This window comes from Hemitrygon akajei, chromosome 4, assembly GCF_048418815.1.
Source record: "Hemitrygon akajei chromosome 4, sHemAka1.3, whole genome shotgun sequence".
Taxonomy (NCBI): Eukaryota; Metazoa; Chordata; class Chondrichthyes; order Myliobatiformes; family Dasyatidae; genus Hemitrygon; species Hemitrygon akajei.
This window is the reverse complement of record NC_133127.1, coordinates 8956435-8979833: the sequence shown is the minus strand read 5'-3', so window position 1 is coordinate 8979833 and position 23399 is coordinate 8956435. Positions and strand designations below refer to the sequence as shown.

The 23399-nt window shown below is 43.5% G+C and overlaps 1 protein-coding gene and 1 long non-coding RNA gene across 6 annotated transcripts in view; one reads left to right on the top strand and one right to left on the bottom strand.

Moving 5' to 3' along the window:
* The window catches only part of LOC140726114 (uncharacterized), a 99783-nt gene extending 96108 nt beyond the window's left edge, over positions 1 to 3675 (bottom strand). For both annotated transcript variants that reach the window (XR_012098579.1, XR_012098578.1), the window contains exon 1: positions 3310 to 3675. This is a non-coding gene — a long non-coding RNA (uncharacterized lncRNA). The remainder of the gene's footprint in view (positions 1 to 3309) is intronic.
* Positions 3001 to 23399, top strand: part of LOC140726113 (sideroflexin-5-like) — a 263726-nt gene continuing 243327 nt past the window's right edge. For 2 of the 4 annotated variants that reach the window (XR_012098576.1, XM_073042066.1), the window contains exons 1-2: positions 3002 to 3341; positions 9074 to 9142. Coding sequence is in view for 2 of the 4 variants with exons in the window: in XM_073042066.1 (XP_072898167.1) it covers positions 3285 to 3341; positions 9074 to 9142 (126 nt within the window). In the remaining 2 variants the exon portion in view is untranslated. Of the gene's footprint in view, positions 3342 to 9073; positions 9143 to 23399 lie in introns of all 4 variants that reach the window. The other 2 variants (XR_012098577.1, XM_073042065.1) reach the window with 2 other exon arrangements.

Genomic DNA, 23399 nt, shown 5'->3' with positions numbered 1-23399 from the left:
GCTTACCCTTTCCACCACTGACCCCTCAATGAGGACTGGCGCCTGCTCTCCCAAATTCCTCGAAGTCCACAGTCAACTCCTTGGTCTTGCTGATGTAAAGTTTGAGGTTAACACTGAGACAGCACTCAACTGGCTGATCTCTTTTGCTCATGTATACCTTCTCGTTCCCATTTGCGATTCTGTCAACAGAAATCTTTCTTAACCTCACGAAAGTCTTTAATTCCACCATCGGAGAGAGATTATGGAGAATACAGTATCTCAAAGCTGGACTGTCCTCATAAATCTGCTAGTATTTTAAATCTGCCTTACTGTTCCAGAGACCCTGGTTGACTGGAGGGCACTCCGGTGTTGTCCATGTAGTTCTCTGTAGCTGCCTGGGTTTGCTCCTGCGTCCCCATAACAAGAAACTTCATTTATAAAGCACTTCCTTTACAAATGATGTCGTTTACAATGGGATAATGTGAAAACAATAACAAAAGACAAAATTATGTTAGTTAAAAGCAAAGTTAAAGAAATAGGGGTTGAGCTGACATTTAGAAGTGTCAATTGAGTCTCTCTCACTTATAGCTTTAGGTATTGAATTCCAGTTTAGGAGAGCTGACCTGCCTGTTCTCTTTTCAGGGAGATTTAACAGACTGGCGGAAGAAGCTCGGAGAGTTCGAGCAAGTTTATAAAACAAAAGTGATTCTATGATGCCCAGACCATTGACAGCTTTAAAAACAGGTAAGAGAACTTTAAAATTCTAAAAGATACAGGAAACTGATGCAGATGAGTTAGGATGGGAGTAATATGCTGGTCTTAGTTGAAGCTGTGAAGGTGGATTTAATAGCCTAGTGTGCAGGTGAGTTGTAGAAGCTGGGAGGAGATGGTGAGACTGTGTGGACAACACAATGGGATTAGTGTACAAGGGGTGATTGATAAGTTTGTGGCCTAAGGAGAAGGAGTCAATTTTAGAAAACCTAGCACATTTATTTTCCTACATTTACACACTTAGTCCAGCGGTCATGGAGCATACGGATCCCTTTTTTGTAAAAGTTGGCATCTTGGACCTCCAGAAGTGGTCCACAGCATGGGGTGATTGATGAGTTCATGGTCTAAAGTAGAAGGAAATGAGTTATTAACCTCAAACTTTCTGTATTTTCACTCGAAGTGTTGAACTGCACGTGCATGTAACGAGAGCTGTACCTCCTTCTACCTTAGGCCACAAACTTATCAATCACCCCTGCTGTGGACCACCTGGAGGTCCAAGACATTCTCGTTACATGCACGTGCAGTTCAGCTCTTTGAGTGATAATGCAGAAAGTTTGACGTTAATAACTCGTCTCCTTTTACTTCAGGCCACAAACTTATCAATCACCCCTGCTGTGGACCACTTCTACAAAGAAGGAATCCATATGCTCTACGACTGCTGGACTAAGTGTGCACATGTAGGAGAAGACTATGTTGAAAAATAAATGTGCTAGGTTTTCTAAAATTGACTCCTACCTTAGGCCACAAACTTATCAATCACCCCTTGTATATTTGGGGTACATGGATGCATGGACCTGGTGAATTCCCTGCTGTAACGTTCTCCAACACTGAGCCACAAGTAGGAACAGTAGCTCACCAAGCTGGTTCTCTGCATGTGTAGTTCATCATGCTTTAGGGCTCTATCAAAGAAAGGATGTGCTGGCATTGGAGAGAATCCAGAGGATGTTCATGCGAATTATCCCAGGAATGTAAGAGTTAGCATATGAGGAGTGTTTGTTGGTTCTGGGCCTGTAGTTGTTGGAGCTTGGAAGAATGAGGGAGGAATCTCTTTGAAACCTATTGAAAGGTCTGGACAGAGTGGACGTGGGAAGTATGTTTCCTATAGTGGGAAGTTTAGGTTCAGGGATGTCCATTTAGAACAGAGATGAGGAAAAATTTATTTTACCAGAGAGTGGTGAATCAGTGGAATTCTTTGCTATAGATGATGTGCCAGCTAAGTCATTGGGTATATTTAAGGTGAAGGTTGATTAATCAGGATGTCAAAGGTTATGGGGAGAAGACAAGAGAATGAGGTTGAGAGGGATAATAAAATCAGTCATGATAGAATGGCACTCAATGGGCCAAATGGCCTAATTCTGCTCCAAGTTCCTATAGTCTTATATTCCTAAGCACTCTTCCAATAAAATCAACAAGCGAGAGGGTGCAGAGGAGATTTACCAGGACGCTGCCTGCATTAGAGAGGATGGCTTATGAGGAAAGATTGAATAAGCTACAGCTTTTCTCTTTGGAGCAACAGACAACGAGAGGTGACTTGATAGCCATGTAAGACAAGAGATTCTGCAGATGCTGGAAATCCAGAGCAATACAGGTAAAATGCTGGAGGAACTCAGCAGATCAGACAGCATCTATGCTCTTATAAGGTTATCAGATTGAGTGGACAGCCAGCTCTTTCTTCCCCCCACAAGGCAGCCATGGCCAATACTATAAGACAACTGTTTAAGGTGGAGCGAAGTTTAGATGTCAGCGGTATTTTTTTTAAATAGGGCAGGAATGGGTGGAGCAAGAACAAGCAGGCGATAAGTGGATCCAGGTGAGCGAGTGGGGTAGATAGTAAGAAGTGGCCAGGAATTATGTCAGAAGCTGAGAGGAAATAGGTGAAAGCGACAGGTTTGAAGATGATGCAATATGATAGGAGAGGGAAATGGAGCATGGGATAAGGGGACGATGGGGAACCAGTGGGAATAGTTTACAAATAATGGGCAGATAGGGAAGAAGAGGTTGGGGTAAGGAGAAAGCTAGTTCGATTATAAGATTTACGAGCACGTAATTCACATAAATTGTAGTTAAAAGAAAGATCGAAGATGCTGGAAATCTGGATCAACCCACACAGGTTTCCCACAGCATTTTTGTGTGTTGATGTACATTAAGTATCGAAAGTTTCCAAAGTAAAGCAAAGAAGGACATGGAATATTCCCAGTGCTGCTGCTTATTCCTCATTTGCTGCTCTCTTCCGCCTAGTGAAGTGAAGTTCCAAGCCGCCAAACTTCTTGGCTGCAAAGTCCTCCCGCAACTTGACTCTCATCCAACACCCTCAGCACTACGTACATGCAAGGTGACAATGTCCGTCGGGAATTGTAGTTCTCTTCGCGCACAGCTTAAAACTACAAGCTCCGGAGAGCACGTACGCTAATGGACTACAACTCCCGACACGCTTCGGGTGACACGCATTTCCGGCCGTTCGCTCTGCCCTTCCAGGGCGGGAGATCCCGTGGCTTTTAAAAGTGGGAGGGGAGTTAAGCGCTGCCAGACTAATCATGGCAGCGGCGGAGGACTACCCACCGTTCGTGCTGGGCAGGACACGATTTGATCAGGTACTGTTGCCTCAGTTAGCGCGGCTGTCTTCGGACCCGTCTCCGCCACAGTCCCTTGCCCGGGTCACGTGACAATTTCGAGCTCTTTCAGAAATAGCGGGACAAAGCCCCGCCCTCTCTATCATCCTATTGGTTGAGCTTGGCACCTGTTCCGCGCACAGTTTTCCATTGGCTGCTGCGCCTGTCATTCACAAGTAGGGGCTTTGGGCCATTTGGCCCATTGACTTCGTTCCGTCACAAACTTTCTCGTCTGCAGATGCTGGCGATCCGAACCGCGCACACAAAACGGTGGCGGAACTCAGCAGGCCAGGCTGTCGCCATTTCGGTCCGAAACCCTTCGGCAAGACTGGAACTTATAAGGATAATTAATGTTAATAGCTGTGTGCACTCCCTTTATATTTGCCCCCTGGAAGAGCAGCACCTCACACTTGCCCGGACTGAACTCCCTTTGCCACTTCTCTGCGCGCTGCAGTGCATTATACACATTTTAACCACTTTTGTCCAGATGAAGGGACTCGGCCCGAGTTGTCTGTACTCTTTTCCATAGACGCTGCCTAACCTGCTGTGTTCCACCAGCATTTTGTGTTTGAAGTTACCGCATCTGTATATTTTCTCGTGTTTGCACTTCTTATAAAGCTGTTTACACTGTAATTACATCCTGCTTATTCATGTACTTTAACCCTTAAATTTTTAATATACCATTCTTTATAGTTGAATATTGATTTTTTTTTTTTGTACATCACCGCAAATTCCTAATCCTTGTAAATGAATAGGGCGAGTAAAGTTGATCCTTGAAATCTGCAGTTGCTGGAAGGGACCATCTTCCCCCTGCCATCCGATCTCTAAATGAACATTGAGCCCATGAACTATTTTTTAATTTCTGTTTTTGCACTACTTATTTTAAGTTTTTAATATACACATATAAACTTACTGGTTTTTCGAATATAGTCATTATGTATTGCATTATACTGCTGCCGTAATGTTAACCCATTTCGCTACATATGCAGGTGATATTAAACTTGGTTATGATAAACTCTCCCCGACTTTCAGCATAACTTTCTCAGTTGGCGTACTCAAGCAGCAAAGCTTACACTGTGTTTACATTTTACAGAATTAGTTAATTGAATGTTCTTGTTTTTACTCTGCTAGTTGACTTCTGTCAGCCTCCTGGTTTGAACATGAAATTAAATATAAAGATTAGATTTATTTGCCATACAGTGCCATCTCTTAGACACATAAGTATATCTAGGATGCCTAAGACTTTTGCACAGTACTGTATTTGTCAACATGGAGCAGAGAGTAAGTTTGTAAATCTGGCAAGAGTAAAGGATGTTGGAATGGTGAGGGTGGAGTGATGTGGGAGGTGTGTGGCTGCAGACACACCTGGCCCTGAAACACCAGGTCAGATCGTTTGATTCCAAACAATTGGTTTATTGATCATTACAGAATGTTTCTCTGGTGCTTCCCACTCCCTTCTCTCTCCCTTTCCCTTTTCCCAACCATGATTCCCCTCTCCCTGCCCCCTTCCCACTCTCAGTCCACAATAGAGACCCAGATCAAAATTGGCTTATCATCACTCATTTGTGTCATGAAATTTTTTTATTTTTTTTTGCAGCAGTACAATGCAATATGTAAAATTGCTACAGTACTGTGCAAAAGTCTTTGGCAACATAGCTATATTTATGTGCCTAAGTCTTTTACACAGTACTGTAAACATCAAATCATTAGGTGAACTGTGTCATTTGTGTAAACATCCAACACAGGGAGTCACTACTCTTCTGGCACTAACATGGCAGTCCCACAATTTACTAATCGTAATCTGTATTTCTTTGAAATGTGGGAGAAACCGGAGCACCTGGAACAAAGCCACGGGAAGAATGTACAGACTCCTTTGTGGTGGGATTTGAACCCCAATCACTGATCAGTGGAGATGTAGTAATGCTAACCGCTAAACTAGTATGCTGTCCCCAAATTGAATCCAGAAAGACAAAATCTGTGCAGATTAAAACCAATTTGAGCTTGCAGCCAACATTTTAAGTAAGTTATAAAGTATTTATAAATCTACTCTAAGATGTGATCCATCCCACAGAGATGTTTAAACTACAGTACATGTGAGCATCATTTCATACCTTTCCTCTAAGCCTCTGGCCTCTGCTAACTAACTCTGCCTCCCTACGTGTGCTGATAAAAATGTCTTTCCTTTGACATTATATCTTATATTGTTCTGAGTAAGGGCCACGGGTTTAAGGCTCCAGTTCCACTCTAATGCTGAGGGCTGCTTTGAGCTGCCATGCTAACCTGCTCCATTCCATAAAATACCTCCGTTACTGTTTGGCTAGCTTGGTTTATTATTGTCACGTGTCCAAGGTACAATGGAAAACTTGGTTTTGCCTGCCATCCATACAGATTATTTCATTATAACAGTATGTTCAGGTAGTACAAGGAAATACAAAAATAAGAAGAATTCAGAATAGAGTGCAGGTAGACAATAAAATGCAAGGCCATAATGAGATAGAGTGTGAGGTCAACAATCTGAATCGGGTTTATTATCACTGACGTGTCATGAAATTTTTTGTTTGTGGCAGCAGTACAGCAATACATAAAAGACTTTATGTGAGTTATAATAAGAGACAGATACACAAAAAATAAATAGTGCAAGAAGAGAAAAACAGTGAGGTTATGTTAATGGGTTTACTCACTGTAGCGGAGGGAATGAAAATGCTCCCAAAACATTGACCGTGTGACTTCACGTACATTCCTTATGGTAGTAATATGATGATGGAAGCCACCTTTTTAAGATGTCCTGGTGAGGAGGCAAGACCCAGGATGGAGCTGGCTGAGTTTAGAACCCTCTGCATCTTTTTCCAATCCTGTGCATTGGAGCTTCCATGACAGGCAGTGATGCAACCAGTCAAATTGCTCTCCACTGCACGTCTGCTGAGATTTGCTGAAGTCTTTGGTGACATACCAAATTGCACAAACTGCTAAATAAGTATAGCTGCTTGCATACCTTCTCCGTGATTGCTGTACTGTTGTATGTTTTATGTTATAAGACTACTGAATAAGTTGGGCCCAAGATAGATCCTCTAAGATGTTGGTATCCAGGAACTTGAAGCAGTTCCCCCTTTCCTCTACTAACCCCTCAACGAAGTCCAGCATGCCTTCTCCTGACTTCCTCTTCCTGAAGTCCATTGTATTGTACTTGGGAAGCATTAAGTAGTCTTATAAGATAGAATATACAACATTACAGGCCCTTCGGTACATGATGTTGTGCTGACCATTTAACCTTCTATAAGATCACTCTAGCCATTCCCTCCGACACAACCCTCTATTGTTCTTCCATCCATCTACCAGTCTCTTAAATGTCCCAAATTATCTGCGTCTGCCACCACCCCGGCAACATAGTCCATACACCTACCACTCTCTATCCCACTTTTCCTCAATACTATCTCCTATACTTCCCTCCAATTACCTCAAGATTGTGCACTCTCGTATTATCCATTTTTACCCTGGGAAGAAATAATGGTGGGCAGTAGTTGTTCTTGAGCCTGGTGATAAGTGAAGCAGATCTCTTCTGTGTGCTGGCCAATATTTTTCACTTTCAGCACATTATTAAGTCAGAAAATGCTGGAAATATTTAGCAGGTCAGGCAGTATCATGTAGAGGATGAAATATTCAACGTATCAGGTCCTTATCTTTTCATTAAAATATTTGTTACAGCAGAAGCTGGAAATCCTGAGCAGCACACACAAAATGCTGCAGGAACTCATCAGGCCAGGCAGCATGGATGGAAATGAATAAATAGTTGACATTACGGGCTGAGACCCTTCTTCAGGACTGTCTTGCTGCTGTTAATCCACAAATTATGTTCAAAATTTCCTTTGCGCAACACTTCTAGGAGTATGTTTTGACCTTGAAGCACTTGGATGTTGGACAAGATGCTTTAGAAATCCAGGTTTACTGCTCTTTGCCCCTCTCACACGTTCCCTTATCCAACTGATCGTACTGTTTGACTTCATGCTGGATATCCAGCACAGTGGCACAGCCATTACAGCAACTAAAAAAAAATCTGCCACAAACCCGCTTCAATTCTGACGTGGGCTGTCTGTGCGGAAGTCTGCACGTTCACCCTGTGACCATTTGGGTTACCTTGGATGTTCCAGTTTTGTTCTCCATTCGAGGTCATATACGTTGGTAGATTGTAAAGTGCCCTAGCATGGAGAATAGTGGTAAGATTTGGAGGTGTCTTAATTTTCACACTTCAACTGAAGAAATATCTCTTCAGGTTCCCCTTAAATATTTCACCTTTCACTGTTAACAAAAAGCCTACAAAGGATGGTGGACATAGTGCCAGTCCATCACAAGAAAAGTCCTCTCCACCATTTAGCACATCTACAAAGAGCATTGCCATAAAGCAGCATCCATCATCAAGGAACCACACCGTCCAGCCATGCTCTCTTCTCCTTACTACCATCAGGAAGGAGCTACAGAGTCCTTGGGTCCCACACTACCACGTTCAGGGACAGTTATTATCCTTCAGCCATTAAGTTCTGAACCAGCATGGGTAACCTCACTCACCCCAACACTGATCCCTGAACACAAACTACGGACTCACTTTCAACAACTCTGCAACTCTTGTTCTGTGTCATTTAGTCAGTTAGCTTTTAAGTGATTTATTGAGATATAGTGCGGCATAGACCCTCCCAGTCCCGTGAGCCCAGCAATCGATGATTTAATCCAAGCCTAATCATGGGACAATTTACAACGACTAACTTACGTACCAACTGGTATGTGTGGGAGGAAACTGGAGCACCCAGAGGAAGCCCATGTGGTCACGAGGAGAACATCAAATAGCTTTCAGGCAGTGGTGAGAAATTAACCCAATTCATGTAAAGCGCTGTGCTAACCACTACGCTACCATGCTGCCCCTAAATTATTTGCTTTTATATATATTTCTGCACAGTGATGGCTTGTTAGTCTTTGATGAAATGTAGTTTTTCATTGTTTTTCTTTTCCTTCCGTGAATACCTGTAAGAAAATGGTGACACATTTGACCTCTCATTCTAATCTCACCCAATCTCAGTGGAAAAATCCTGCTTGCATTTGCCCTATCTATACCACTCATAATTTAATATGCCTCTGTCAAATCCCACCTCATTCTGCCTCCCTGATCATGTGTGGTGAAGTACAAATTTGTTCATCCCTGATCTCCAAATCCACCACTGGTGGCAATGCCTTGTATTTCGTATCCTTGTACCTGGATTTCTCTCAGCCCCAGAGTCTTGCTGCATCTCTCCTGCCCTTTAATCAACTCGTATCTTTCTCACCATGTTTTTGATTGTACAAAGTGCCCTGGGACAATTTTATGTTATATAAATGCAAATACTCGGTTCTGAATATTGTGCTTGTGGAATACTAACTGAATTACGTTGTTTATTGAGATTTCAACTGCAACACCCTCAGTGTTTCCATATGCAAGCAAAACTTCGTAATTTTGTAAATGCAAAATTTTAAATTTTATTGTCACTGCAAACCATCCTATGATGAGGCTAGGGTTAAATAGGTGGGTTGCTAGGCAGCAAGGCTCATTGTGCCTGAAGGGCCTTTCCGGTACTATATCTCTGAATACACAAACAAATAAATACATTTTATTTTTGTTTCCAGTTGGTGTGAATTATGTTTTTATCTTTGTGAATATTTCTTTCTGATTTGTGTTTCTCTTTTTCTTTCAGTCTACTTTTTATGGGCGTTTCCGGCACTTCTTGGATATCATCGATCCTCGGACTTTGTTTGTCACTGAGGTATGCTATTTATCTGTGTGGTCTTTAAAATTCTGCAGTATGAATACTTCCTACAGCTTAAGCATAATTTGTTGAAACTTTGCCACTTTAATAGGTACCTCCTGTGCTTAATAAAGTGACCTCTGAGTGTACGTTCGTGGTTTTCTGCTGCTGTAGCCCATCCTCTTCAAGGTTCGACGAGTTGTGCGTTCAGAGATGCTCTTTTGCACACCACTATTGTAGCGTGTGGTTATTTGAGTTACTATCAGCTTAAACCAGTCTGGCCATTCACCTCTCATTAACAAAGCTTTTTTGCCACAGAACTGCCGCTGACTTGATGCTTTTTGTTTCTCACACCACTCTCTCTAAGCTCTAGAGAATATTGTGCATGAAAATCCCAGGAGATCAGCAGTTTCTGAGATACGCAAAGCACTCCATCTGGCACCAACAATCATTCCACACTCAAAATTTCTTTAGATCCCATTCTGATATTTGGTCTGAACAGCAACTGAACCTCTTGACCACGTCTGCAGGTTTTTCATGCATCAAGTTGCTGCCTGATGATTGGCTGATTAGATATTTGCATTAATGAGCAGGTGTATCTAATTAAGTGGCCACTGAGTATATCAAGCTGTGACTCTTGTGTATTCAAGGTTAGGGTAACATTTTTGACGTGAAAATCAAGGGAAAGGAGTGGAAGGTTGATGTGCATGAGGATGTGTTCCTAACTGATTAGATGCAAAACACCATCACTTCTGTAAGGTGTGTCCTTTTTCAGCAGAACATGGGGAGAGATGTTCCTGGATCTCCTAAATATAGACACAAGAGATTCTGCAGATGCTGGAAATTTTGAGCAACATATGCAAAATGCTGGAGGAACTCAGCAGATCAGGCAGCGCCTATGGAGAAAGACTGAGGCCTTTTTTCAGGACTGGAAAGGAAGGGGAAAGAAGCCACAGTAAGCAGGTGGGGTGGATGGTTATGACTACTGGCTGGCAGGTGACAGATGAGACCAGGTGAGCGGGAATATAGCTGGGTAAGGGGATGAAGTAAGAAGCTGGGATGGGATTGGTAGAGAATATTTGATTTCCCTAAATATAGATCTCAAAAGATAAGCCCCAGGCGCAATGGTTCCATGGCAGTGGTTAAACACTGACAAGTAATTCCCCCTGACAGCAGACTCTGAAGGAAAGCTGATTGTTCCATGATTCCATAAGGAAAATGGATATTCCTAGAAACTAGAAACTGGCGATTCTCACATTAGTGATGGGGAAGCTGTTGAAAAGGAATCTTTGGGATGAGATTTGTGAGGAATTGGAATAACTGTGGGCATGGCTTTGTGTGGGGGGAGTCAGGACTCACTAACTTGAGCCTTTCGAAGAGAGGATGAAAGTATTTGATGAAGGTGGAGCTGTGGATGTTATTCACTTGGGTTTTAGTTTGACAAGGTCATCCAGAAGATTAAAATGCATGGAATCCATGGTTAATTGGCTGTTTGGATTCTAAACTGGTTTGCCCACAGTAAACAGATGGCAGTGGTTGTGGGAACTACCTGGAGGAGTATGACTAGTGGTGTTCCACAGGGGTCCATACTGGGACCTCTCATATATAACCTGGATGAAAATGTAGATGAGCTGATTAGTAAATTTGCAGATGATACAAAGATGGATAGTGTAGAAAATGGGCAATGGGATGTAGATCAGTTGCAGATATGGGCAGAGAAATGGCAGGTCGAGTATAACCTGGCCAAGCATGAATTGTTTCATCTTGGGAGATCAAGTGTGAAGAGACCCTTGACAGTATTGTCTTCTGGTCCAAGCTCATAGCTCCCTGAGACATAGAACATAGAAATCTACAGCACTTTAGAGGCCCTTCGGCCCACAATGTTGTGCCAACCATCTAACCTACTATAGAAACTGCCTAGGATTTCCCTACTGCATAATCATCTATTTTTTAAGTTCTATCTACCTATCTAAGAGGCTCTTAAAAGACCCTATTGTACTTACTTCCTCCACCACCGCTGGTGGTGCATTCCACGCCCTTACCCTTCCACACTCTCTGTGTGGACAAACTTCCCCTGACATCCCCTCGGTACCCATTTCAATAGATAATAGGTGCAGGAGTAGGCCATTCGACCCTTCGAGCCAACACCGCCATTCAATGTGATCATGGCTGATTATCCACAATCAGTACCCTGTTCCTGCCTTCTTCCCATATCCCTTGACTCCGCTATCTTTAAGAGCTCTATCTAACTCTCTCTTGAAAGCATACAGAGACTTGGCCTCCACTGCTTTCTGAAGCAGAGCATTCCATAGATCCACAACTATCGGGGTGAGAAAGTTTTTCCTCAACTCTGTTCTAAATGGCCTACCCCTTATTCTTAAACTGTGGCCTCTGGTTCTGGACTCCCCCAACATCGGGAACATGTTTCCTGCCTCTAGCGTGTCCAATCCCTTAATAATCTTATACATTTCAATCAGATCCCCTCTCATCCTTCTAAATTCCAGTGTATACAAGCCCAATCGCACCAGTCTTTCAACATATGACAGTCCTGCCATCCCGGGAATTAACCTCGTGAACCTACGCTGCACTCCCTCAATAGCAAGAATATTTTTCCTCAAACTTGGGAACCAAAACTGAACACAATACTCCAGGTGTGGTCTCACCAGGGCACCTTAAAATTATGCCCCGTCATGTTAGCCATTTCAGCCCTGGGGAAAAGCCTCTGGCTATCCACACAATCAATGCATCTCATCATCTTATACTGTACACCTCTATCAGGTCATCTCTCATTCTTCATCGCTCCAAGGAGAAAAGGCCAAGTTCACTCACTCCAGTTATTCTCATAAGGTACGCCCTCCAATCCAGACAACATCCTTGTAAATCTCCTCTGCACCCTTTCTATGGTTTTCACATCCTTCCTGTAATGAGGCGACTAGAACTGAACACAGTACTCCAAGTGGGGTCTGACCAAGGTCTTACACAGTTAGTGACTGGGTGGTAACGAAGGCGTATGGTATGTTCGCCTTTATTAGTCAATAAGTTGATTTCCAGAGCTCAGAAGTTATGTTGCAGCTTGATGAAAATCTAGTTCTATTGCTTCTAGAATATTGCATTCATTTTTTGTCATCCCGTTGTAGGAAGGATGTTGAGGCTTTGGAGAGGGTACAAAAGAGGTTTACCAGGGTGCTGCCTGGAGTAGAGGGCCTGTGCTACAACGACAGGTTAAACAAACACGGATGGTTTTCCCTGGAGTGGTGGAACCTGATGGAAGTTTATAATATTATGTGTGGCTTAAGCAGGATAGAAGGCCAGTACTCTTCTCCTAGAATTGCAATATCAATTGCAGAGGATGTGCATTTGAGGTGTGAGGGGGTCAGTTAATGGGAGTTGAGCGGGGCAATTTTTCTGCACAGAAATTGGTGCGTACCTGGAAAGTGCGGCCTGGAGTGGTGATGGAGGCAAATATGATGGGGCTGTTCATAAATATTCAAAGAATGGATGGGTATGCAGAAGGGATTAGTTTAACTGGGCATTTGATACTAATTTAATTAGTTCTGCACAGCATTGCTCTCATGCTGTGCTGTCCTATGTTCTGTTTGAGACTTGCTGTGAGAGGAGTTGAAGAATCGGATACTATCACTATTTCAGAGACATATAGACAGTCTTTAAATAGGTTGGAATTGGACCTTGTGTAGACAAGTGGGATTGGTGTAGATGTCCAAATGATGGTTGGCATGGTAAGCTGTTTCTCTCCTGCACACCTCTGTCTGTATTTACCACCTAAGCCCTCTTTCAGCTGATAAATTAATGTCTCCTTGTTGAGTAACACTTAAAAGAAGAACTAAAAGTTATGTGGATGGGGGATGTGGAGTTCAGTTTATCATCAAGGTTAGGTTATATTTTGACACATTTCTGTTGGTGCAAAGTGGAAAGTATCCTTCAGGTTACATCACAGCCTGCTATAGAAACACCAATGCCCAGGAGTGGAACAGCTGACAAAAGGTGATGGATACAGCCCTGTTCAACACAGGCAAGCCTGTCCCCACCACTAAGCACCTTTACATGGAGCAGCAGCATCCATCATCGAGGACCCCACCAACCAAGCCATGCTCTCTTCTCACTACTGCTACTGAGCAGGAGGTACAGGAGCCTTGGGTCCCACACCACCAGTTCAGGAACAGGTATTAAATTTCAGCTATCAGGCTCCTGAACCGGTGTGGATAACTTCACTCACCTCAACACTGAACTGATTCCACAACCTACAAACTCACTTTCAAGGACTCTACAACTCATGTTCTTGGTATTAAATTTTTACTCACACAATTTGTGTCCTTTTGCATATTGGTTGTGTGTCAGTCTTTGTTTTTAGTTTCCTGTAAATGCCTGCAAGAAAATGAATCTTGGGGTAATACTTGGTAACATATATGTACTTTGATAATAAATTTTACTTTCAACCACTGGGTTCATAAGAATCATAGATTCAATCACATCTTGATGAAGGGTCGCGGCTCAAAATACTGACCTTTTATTCCCCTCTATAGATGCTGCCTGACTTGCTGAGTTCCACAGCAATTTGTGTGTGTTACTAAAAATTCAAACATTTAATTCCCTTTCAATTCTTTGACAAACTCACCCACTCTTTCCACAAATGTTTATTGCAACTATATAGCTTCCTGTATTAAAAACAGAGCGAGTCATAGATCACCATAACATAATGTGTTTAGCACTCTGCATTGTTGTGGACCACCACAGCAACACCCCTCGACTCGCAGGGGAATCGTTCGTGCTCGAGCTCTCGTATTGGCTCTGGGATGCTGGTGTTTATGCTGTTAAATCTGGCTTCTTACCTTGGCAAGTGAAAGAGAAGAGATCAGGTTTTTAGTCTGTTTTACTAGAAGGATGGCAAGCTGCCAAGACAATGTTTATGTTTGAAGGTAAGACTTGTTTCTGTGAGGTGGAGAATGGGTAAACGTGTCAATGCCCTACATATGAGCCTATAATTATTGCGTCCAATAGTTACTGTTAGAAAGTCACACCATGACAAAGGACAGTTGGCATAGACTTTTAAGTTTTCTGAGGGAAATTCAGTGGATTTATTTTCAATACACATCTAATAAAGTGAAAAATTAGACTTTTCAACAGAATTTAATCAGACGGTATTAAATGTGGCACTGTGGTTAAATAGGCAAATGCAGTCATAGAGTTACGGTTGGCACGGTAGCTTGGCGGTTAGTGCTGTCGCTTTACAGCACCAGCAAACACCGATTGATGTTCAATACCAACCACTGTCTGTAAGGAATTTGTACCTTCTCCCCCTAACTGCGTGGATTCCCTCCAGGTGCTCCAGTTTCCTTCCACGTTCCAAAGATGTACAGATTTGGGTTACTGAGTTGTGGGCATTCTGTGTTGGCGCCAGAAGCGTGGCGTCACTTGTGGGCTGCCCCCAGTGCATGCCCATAAACACAGGCAATTCTGCTGATGTTGGAAATCCAGAATAATGCACATAAAATGCTGGAGGAACTCAGCAGGTCTGGCAGCATCTGTGGAGGGGAATAAACAGTCTACGTTTTGCACTGAGACCCTCCATCAGGACTGGAGAGGAAGGGGGAAGAAGGTGGGCAGAGGGGAAGGAGTACAAGCTTGGCAGGTGATGGGTGAGACAGGGTGAGGGGGAAGGCGGGTGGGTGGGAGGTAGGATGTCCTCACTGATTTGATTGGATGCAAATGACAAATTTCACTAAATGTTTTGATTACGTGTGTCAAAAAGGATAATCTTTATCTTTATGCAGAACAGAAACTGGCCGACACACAACTACTCATCTATAGTAATTCCATGCACCCACAGCCTTCTGTGGCCAGGCAGTTCAAATACTTGTCCTTAAACATGAGCGTATTTTCTTTAGCACATTGGTTGTTTGTCAGTCTTTTATCAATTTTATTGCATTTCATTGTTCTCCTGTGAATGCCTGCAAGAAAATTAACCTCGGGCTAGTGTATCGTGACATTCCAGCATCTGCAGTTTTCCTCTTGTTTGTGATGTGGTGACATACATACTTCTGGATTCCAACCATTCCATGTGGAACAATGTCCACCTCAAGTCTCCCCTATATCTCCTACCTCTCACTTCTCATCATGGGCAGTCAGCATAATGCTAACACAGCACTAGCAGCTTGGGTTCAATTCCACCCTTGTCTGTAAGGAGTTTGTACGTTCTCCCTGAAACCGCGTGGGTTTCCTCTGGGTGCTGCAGTTTCCTCCCACAGCCCAAAGTAGTTAGTAGGCTAATTGGCCACATGGGTGTCATTGGGTGGTGTGAGATGTTCTTTGTGCCAAATTTGCATTTGGCCTCTCGGGAATAATGAAGGAGGCTGAAGATAAAAAGGTAAAGATTAGCTTTATTTGTCACATGTGTATCAAAACTTTCAGTGAAATGTGCTGTTTGTGTCAACAACCAACGCAGTCCAAGGATGTGTCGGGGGCAGCCCTCAAGTGTCGCCATGCTCCTGCCCAGAATTCACTGACTGTAGCCCTTACATCTTTGGAATGTGGGAGGAAACCAGGGTGTCAGGAGAAAAGACGAAGGGTCACGGGGCGAATTTACAAACTCCTTCCATGCAGCAGCAGAAATTGAAACCTGATTGCTGGCACTGTAAAACATTATGCTAGCTGCTAAGCTACCTGTCAAAGATGAGACGCATTGGCCCCTCAGTAGCAATGGAGAAGGCTGAGGATAGGTAGGTGAGTGTAGGAATGGAGGATGGGTTAAAATGACATACAACTGGAGGTTCAAGGTGGCCATTTAGAACAGATCACAAATGCTGTGCAAAATGGCTGAATAATCTGTGCTTGGGTTTCACCAGTGTAATGGAGGCCAAGCTAGAAGAGGTGCCTCACTTAGAAAGGATAGACATAAACACAGATGCTTCAGCCCATTTAGTTCATGCCAAACTATCATTCTGCCTAGTCCCTTCTGTCTGCAGCCAGACCACTCCCATCCATGTACCTACCCAAACTTCTCTTGCATATTGAAATCAAAACTGCATCCGCCTCTTCTGCTGACAGCTTGTTCCATGCTGTCAACACCCTCTATGTGAAGAAGTTCTCCCTCAGGTTCCTCTTAAACATGTCACCTTTCATTCCTAACCCATGACCTCTATCAGGTTCCCTGGGCGATGGTGACAGAGGAAATTAAAAGACAGGTTGAGAGGATCGAGAAGAGGTATGATAGGGGTACACAAAATTATGAGGGGTATAGATAGGGTAAATGCAAGCAGGCTTTTTCCACTGAGGTTGGGTGGGACTATAATGAGAGGTCATGGGTTAAGAGTGAAAGGTGAAAAGTTTAAGGGGACCGTGAGAGGAAACATCTTCATTCAGAGGGTGGTGAGAGAGTGGAACAAGCTGCCAGCACAAGTGGTGCTTGCAAGCTCAATTTCAATGTTTAAGCAAAGATTAAATAGGTACATGGATGGTAAGGATACGGAGGGCTATGGTCCTGGTGCAGGTCGATGGGAGTAGGCAAGTTAAATAGCTTGCATGGACTAGATGGGCTGAATGGCCTGTTTCTGTGCCTCTAGGTGTTATGCCTAAGGTGACAGAGGGAAGTGCCTGGGGCTAGGGAGGGGTGAATGTGGAGTCACAAAGTGTGATCCGTACAGAAAGCAGAAATGATGGTGGAACTTGTGGTGAGACCATGCTGGAGCTGATAGAAATGGTGAAAGATGATGCAGAGGACGAGTGGGAATTCTGATGTTCTGTCTGCAGAGAAGTGTGGGTGAGAGAAGCCAGGTGGAAAAAGGTGAAAACCCCAAAATATGACTTCACAGAGATTAAAGATTAGCTTCATTTGTCACACATACATCGAAACATACAGTGAAATGCATTGTTTGTGTCAACAACCAACACAGTCTGAGAATGTGCCAGAACAGCCCACAGGTGTCACCATGCTTTCCGGTGACAACTCACTAACCCTAACCCATACGTCTTTGGACTGTGGGAGGAAACCTACATGATCACGGAAAGAATGTACAAACTCCTTACGGACAGCAACGGGAATTGGATCCCGATTGCTGGCACTGTAAAGCCTTACACTAACTGTCACGCATAGATCTGAGGGAAGATGAGAGATCTTGGGTTGTTTTCTGTTGTGCGGGGTAAATGAAGTGAGTTGTTGACAAGATGATTAAAATGGAGGCTCTGGTTTCGGTATCTGATGATTCAAATTGGCAGAAAGAGTGCATGAGCTTTTAAAGCTGGGGAGAGTGTGTGAATGAACACAAAGTATTTTATAATCTCTGAGCAGAATGGAATATTTTAAGAGAGGTTTTGAACGGTTAACTATAGTAGCCTCTAGACTTGCTAGAGGATTCTGATTCTCTACATCCAATGTAGTTTTATTTTCCATGAGCAGTGTGATGCACCATCAATAACTCACTCTGAGACGTAAGAAGCGAGATATCGGCTTTTATTGACTGGAAGAATGAACAACACTACATCCTGGAGAATGAGGCCGGGCTCAGGCCTCAATCGCCTTTATACAGGGGTCTGTGGGAGGAGCCACAGGAGCAGTCCAGACAGGTATATGTAGTTCACCACACAGTACGCTACGGTAGTGGAGCTGTTGGCACGACACTATGACAGCTCGGGGTGTCGGAGTTTGGAGTTCAATCCCGCCACCGTCCGTAAGGAGTTTGAACGTCATCGCCATGACTGTGCAAGTCTCCTCCAGCTGCTCCAGTTTCCTACCACACTCCAAAGATGTAGGGGTTAGCAGGTTAATTGGTTTTTGTAAACTGTCCTGTGATTAGGCTACGGTCAGTGGCACAGCTCGAAGGTCAGAATAGCTTGTTCCGCGCTGTATCTGTAAATGGTTTTCTTGTGATCTGATGCCTATTCTTCTGCAGTCTGTTGAATAGTAACATCCAAAGAGTTAACAATTAACTCTTAAAGTCATTAAAAGGAACACCGCACCTGATATTACGTGGACATCCACCACCCTCTGTCTCTTCTTTCAAAGGTTGCATGTATCACACTATCAGAGCAAAGGGCGCATTGCATGTTGAACATTCATTGACGAGTTTAATGGGCATTGCAGCACAGTAGATGTTTGTTTATTGGACCAGTTATCCAGACACAAGAGATTCTGCTGATGCTGGAAATCCAGAACAACACACACACAATGCTGGAGTAACTCAGCAGGTCAGGCAGCATCTATGGAAACGAATAGAAAGTCAACATTTCAGGCCCAGACCTCTCTTCAGGACTGGAAAGGAAAGGGGAAGATGCCAGAATAAAAGGGTGGGAAAGGTAAAGGGCTGGAGAAGAAGAAATCTGAAAGGAGAGGAGAGTAAAGTATGGGAGAAAGGGAAGAGGAGGGGCACCAGAGGAAGATGATAGGCAGTGAGAGGATGAATTAACAGAAGAAATTGTTATGCCATAAGATTGGAGGCTACCCAGACAGAATATGAGGAGTTGCTCAGACTCCTGCACCCTTTGTTCTGTGGCTCCATTTCAAGAGGCCCGTTAGTATCTGTGACTTCTGCAGTGAACATCAAGGCCAATATGAACTTGTAAATTCTAAAGCACAGAGAACAGTAAGTTCCTGCTAGGATGGGTAATTAGAGTACTCCTTCCACAATTTCTTCCTGGGACCTGCACACAAGTGCCATTCCAAAGAAGACACAGCAGCGTCTCCATTTTGAAGCTTGCACAGATTTGGTATGTCATCTAAAGCTTTGACAAACTCTGTAGATACATGCAACTCAGCAGGCTAGGCAGCATCAATGGAAAAGAGTAAGTAGTCAATGTTTCGGGCCGACAGGTCCTGAAGAAGGGTCTCGGTCTGAAAAGACGACTCTTTTCCATAGATGCTACCTGGCCTGCTGAGTTCCTCCAGCATTTTGTGTGTGTTGCTTGGATTTCCAGCATCTGCAGATTCTCTCTTGTTTCTGCAAATGCACAGTGAAGAGTGTTCTGACTGGGTGCATCACAACCTGGTATGGAAACACCTATGTCTAAGAGTGGAAAAAGCCTACAAAAAGTCATGTATATAGCCCGATTGATCACAAGAAAAGCCCTTCCCACCTTTGAGCACATCTACATGGAGCGCTGCAGTAAGAAAGCAGCATCCATCATCACAAACTGCCACCATCCTGGTCATATTCTATTCTTCCTGCTGCCATCAGGAAGGAGGCTCGGGTCCCACATCACCAGGTTCGAAAACAGTTATTGTGGATAACTTCACTCACCTCAACACTGAACTGATTACCAAACAGCCTATAAACTCACTTACAGTTACTCTGCAACCAATATTCTCAGTATTATTTATTTACTGATTATAATTTCCTTGTTTTGTATTTGCACAGTTTATAATGTGTTTTCTTGTTTTTTTGAATGTGCTTTGTTGTATGTTTTACGCCTTAGCCCCAGAGGAATGCTGCTTTGTTCGGCCGTATCCATGTGTGGTTGAATGATAATTAAATTAGATTTGATTTGTCTTTAGCATATTGATTGGCAGTCTTTGAGTTGTTTTTCATTGGTTCTGTTGTATTTCTTTGTTCTACTGTGTATGACCGCAAGAAAATGAATTTCAAGGTAGTAAATGGTGACATACTGTATGTAGTGTTTACTGTGAACTCAGCTTTAAAACACCACTGAAGTCAAGCTTAAGGTATTGACCTATAACATTGACCGTTCATTTTACCTGTTGAGATGATGCCTGATCAGCTGAGTTTCTAGAGCAGATAGTTTGTTGCTCCGGATTCCAGCACCACCACTCTCTTGAGTCTCCAAAGATAAAATGAAGCTTTATCAGGTGAATGATTGCGAAGCCAGTCATAGGGTTAGTACCGACAGGCCTGAGGTTATAGTAAGAGCGGGAGCTTTCCCAGGTATGTTTAATGCAACAGAATCACAGTCAACGTTGAGTTATTGTCCCTAACTGATCCTTGCTGCTGTATTCACTGACACCCCCATCCAGCCACTGCCCCTCTCCGTCCACTCGCTGCCTCTCAAAGTCAAAGTCAATGTTTATCGTCATCTGCACAAGTCCATGTGTGCACAGGTACAATGAAAAAGCTATTCGCAGCAACATCATGGGCACAATTTTAGATACCTCCTGTACCTAGTAAAGTGACCACTCTGTGTGTGTTCGTGGTCTTCTGCTGCTGTTGCCCATCCACGTTAAATTTTGATGTGTTAAAGCTCACTTTTGTAATGCATGATTATTTGAGTTACTGTTGCCTTCCTGTCATCTTGAACCAGTCAGACCATTCTCCTCTGACTTCTGTCATTAATGAGGTCTTTTCCATAAGACCGTGAGACACAGGAACAGAACTCGGCCATTCAACCCATCGACACTACTCCGCCATTCCATCATGGCTGATTTATTATCCTCCTTAATCCCATTCTTCTGCCTTGTCCCCAGAATTTCTGACACACTGATTAACCAAAAACCTATCAACCTCCACTTTAACTCTACACAATGACTTGGCCTCCACAGTAGTCTGTGGCAATGAATTCCACAGATTCACCACCCTCTGCCTAAAGGAATTCTTCCTCATCTCTGTTGTAACCGTATAACAATTACAGCATGGAAACAGGTGATCTTGGCCCTTCTAGTCCATGCCGAACACTTACTCTCACTTAATCCCACAGATCCGCACTCAGCCCATAACCCTCCATTCCTTTCCTGTCCATATACCTATCCAATTTTACTTTAAATGACAATACCGAACCTGCCTCTACCACTTCTACTGGAAGCTCATTCCACACAGCTACCACTCTCTGAGTAAAGAAGTTCGCCCTCATGTTACCCTTAAACTTTTGCCCCCTAACTCTCAACTCATGTCCTCTTGTTTGAATCTCCCCTACTCTCAATGGAAAAAGCCTATCCATGTCAACTCTATCTATCCCCCTCATAATTTTAAATACCTCTATCAAGTCCCCCCTCAACCTTCTATGCTCCAAAGAATAAAGACCGCACTTGTTCAACCTTTCCCTGTAACTTAGGTGCTGAAACCCAGGTAATATTCTAGTAAATCTTCTCTGTACTCTCTCTATTTTGTTGACATCTTTCCTATAATTCGGTGACCAGAACTGTACACAATACTCCACCAATGCCTTGTAGAATTTTAACATTACATCCCAACTCCGATACTCAATGCTCTGATTTATAAAAGCCAAATGGACATCCCTCTATTCAAACCCTGCATGAGGACTCTCAAGCCACTTTGCACCTCTGATTTCTGAATTTTCTCCCCGTTTAGAACATAGTCTACCCTTTTATTCCTTCTCGCCAAGTACATGACCATACACTTCTCAACACTGTATTCTGTCTGCCTGGGCAGCACAATATGATGCCCATGCAGCAAGCTCCCCCCCCCCCCCCCCCCCACACCAATCCCATGCAGTTGATGATCCCAAAGCAACGGCAGAGAACAATTATAGTTTGGCACTAGTGGCATTTCAGGAGTTGCCAATCAGCATTGAACTCAATGTAGGACTGCCTCAGGGACTCCGACTCTGGATTTTTCCCTCAGGGTTTACCCTCAAAACCTGCCCCATAAGTGATATATGCCTGCCCATATAGCGGCAAGACTGAGGAGGTTTGAGATCTGTGTTTTCCTGCCACCACGCTGCCAACCATGTCTGACGAGACCCATCTGCCCGAAGTGACTGGTTTTAACCCGCCTTTGCTCCTTCTTCTATCAGTAGAAACAGTTCAGGCTTAGTAGCTAAGCCACACGTGAGAGCCAGGAGCTGGATTTGATTGTCAGAGGCTATTTGAGATGTGTGCCATTGGGAGCATTTAATAGGCAGTGGAAGCCACCCCCGGCTATAACAAGCTTAAGGAAGCCTAACCATCTATCATATCTTGTTTTGTACGTTAGTTATTTGTCATTAGTTTTTCATTAATTCTATTGTATTTCTTTGTTCTACTGTGAATGCCTGCAAGAAAATAATACATACTTTGACATTAATTTTACTTCGAACTTTGAAGATTTCTGTGAGTGTTTTTGAGTTTTCAATTTGAAAAATTCTACGTAGTCTTGATTGGATGTATTCCTGTGTGGTTTCTACAAGCCCCATACGATTGGTCAGTGTCAAGAGGTCACAATTTGAATCGAGTGATTCTTGGATGTTGGCATATGGCAATTAAATTAAAAATAAAACTTGATCGGTATTCTGGGATGTGTGGAGTGAGGAGTTGACTGAATTGTCAGGTTCTTGTTCTGAATTGTTATTCAGTTGCCGAAACAGGGTGGTATGGGTGACTAAGATTAGGATTACATTAGCTTTATTTGTCACACATGCAGTGAAATGCATTAGTGGCACCTACAGCAATGCAGTCTGAGGATGTACTGGATGCAGCCCCGCGAGTGTTGCCACTTCTCTGGTGCCAACATAGATTGCCCACAACTCTGTGGGGATGTGGGAGAGCACCATGAGGAAACCCCCACAGTCACGTGGAGAACATACAAACTCCTTTACAGACAGCGGCAGGAACAGAACCCGGGTCCCTGGCGCTGTAAGGCGTTACACTAGCCTCGATGCTGCCATTTTGAACAAGGATTCAAAGTGCATTTGTTTTCAAAGTATATATGCAGTATGCAACCCTGACATTAGTCTTCTCCACAGACAGCCACAAAACAAGAACACCAAGGAACCTGTTCAAAGAAAATGCCAAACACACAATATGCAAAGAAAGAACAAATCGGACAAATGGCCAAAAACAAGCAAAAAAACACAATATAAAACATCAAACCTCCGAGTCATTGAAACCGTCTAGGAACGTTCAGTTTAGTGTCGTGTCGTTCGTTGACTGCAGGCCGCAGAGCCCAATTAAAATCTCACAAAATAGCAATTAACAATATGAGTAACTGGAAACCAGAAACACACATAACATGAACTGCAGTGTCCAGTCCACAAACTGGGTCAATTAAACCTTACCCAAGACCTGGTGGCATCGAGCAAGAAGGAAACAGAGAGAGACTAGTAACAGAAGCATCTTCCTCTCACAGCACTGAGCGAGAGGAAGAGAGATATCAGTCAAATGCAGGCACCTTCCTCTGGAGTCAGCGAACGAGAGAGGGAGAGATATCAATCACACACAGGCACCTTTCTCCAGCAGGGGAGGGAGAGGGAGCTGAACGCCCACACGCCTTCCACTCTTGTCCTTGTTCATCTCAATCTTGCTCAACACTTTCATCGGCAAGAACGGAGTTGCTCATGGGCTCGCGCCCCGTCTCCAAGCTTCTTGGCCTTCCGGCTTGCC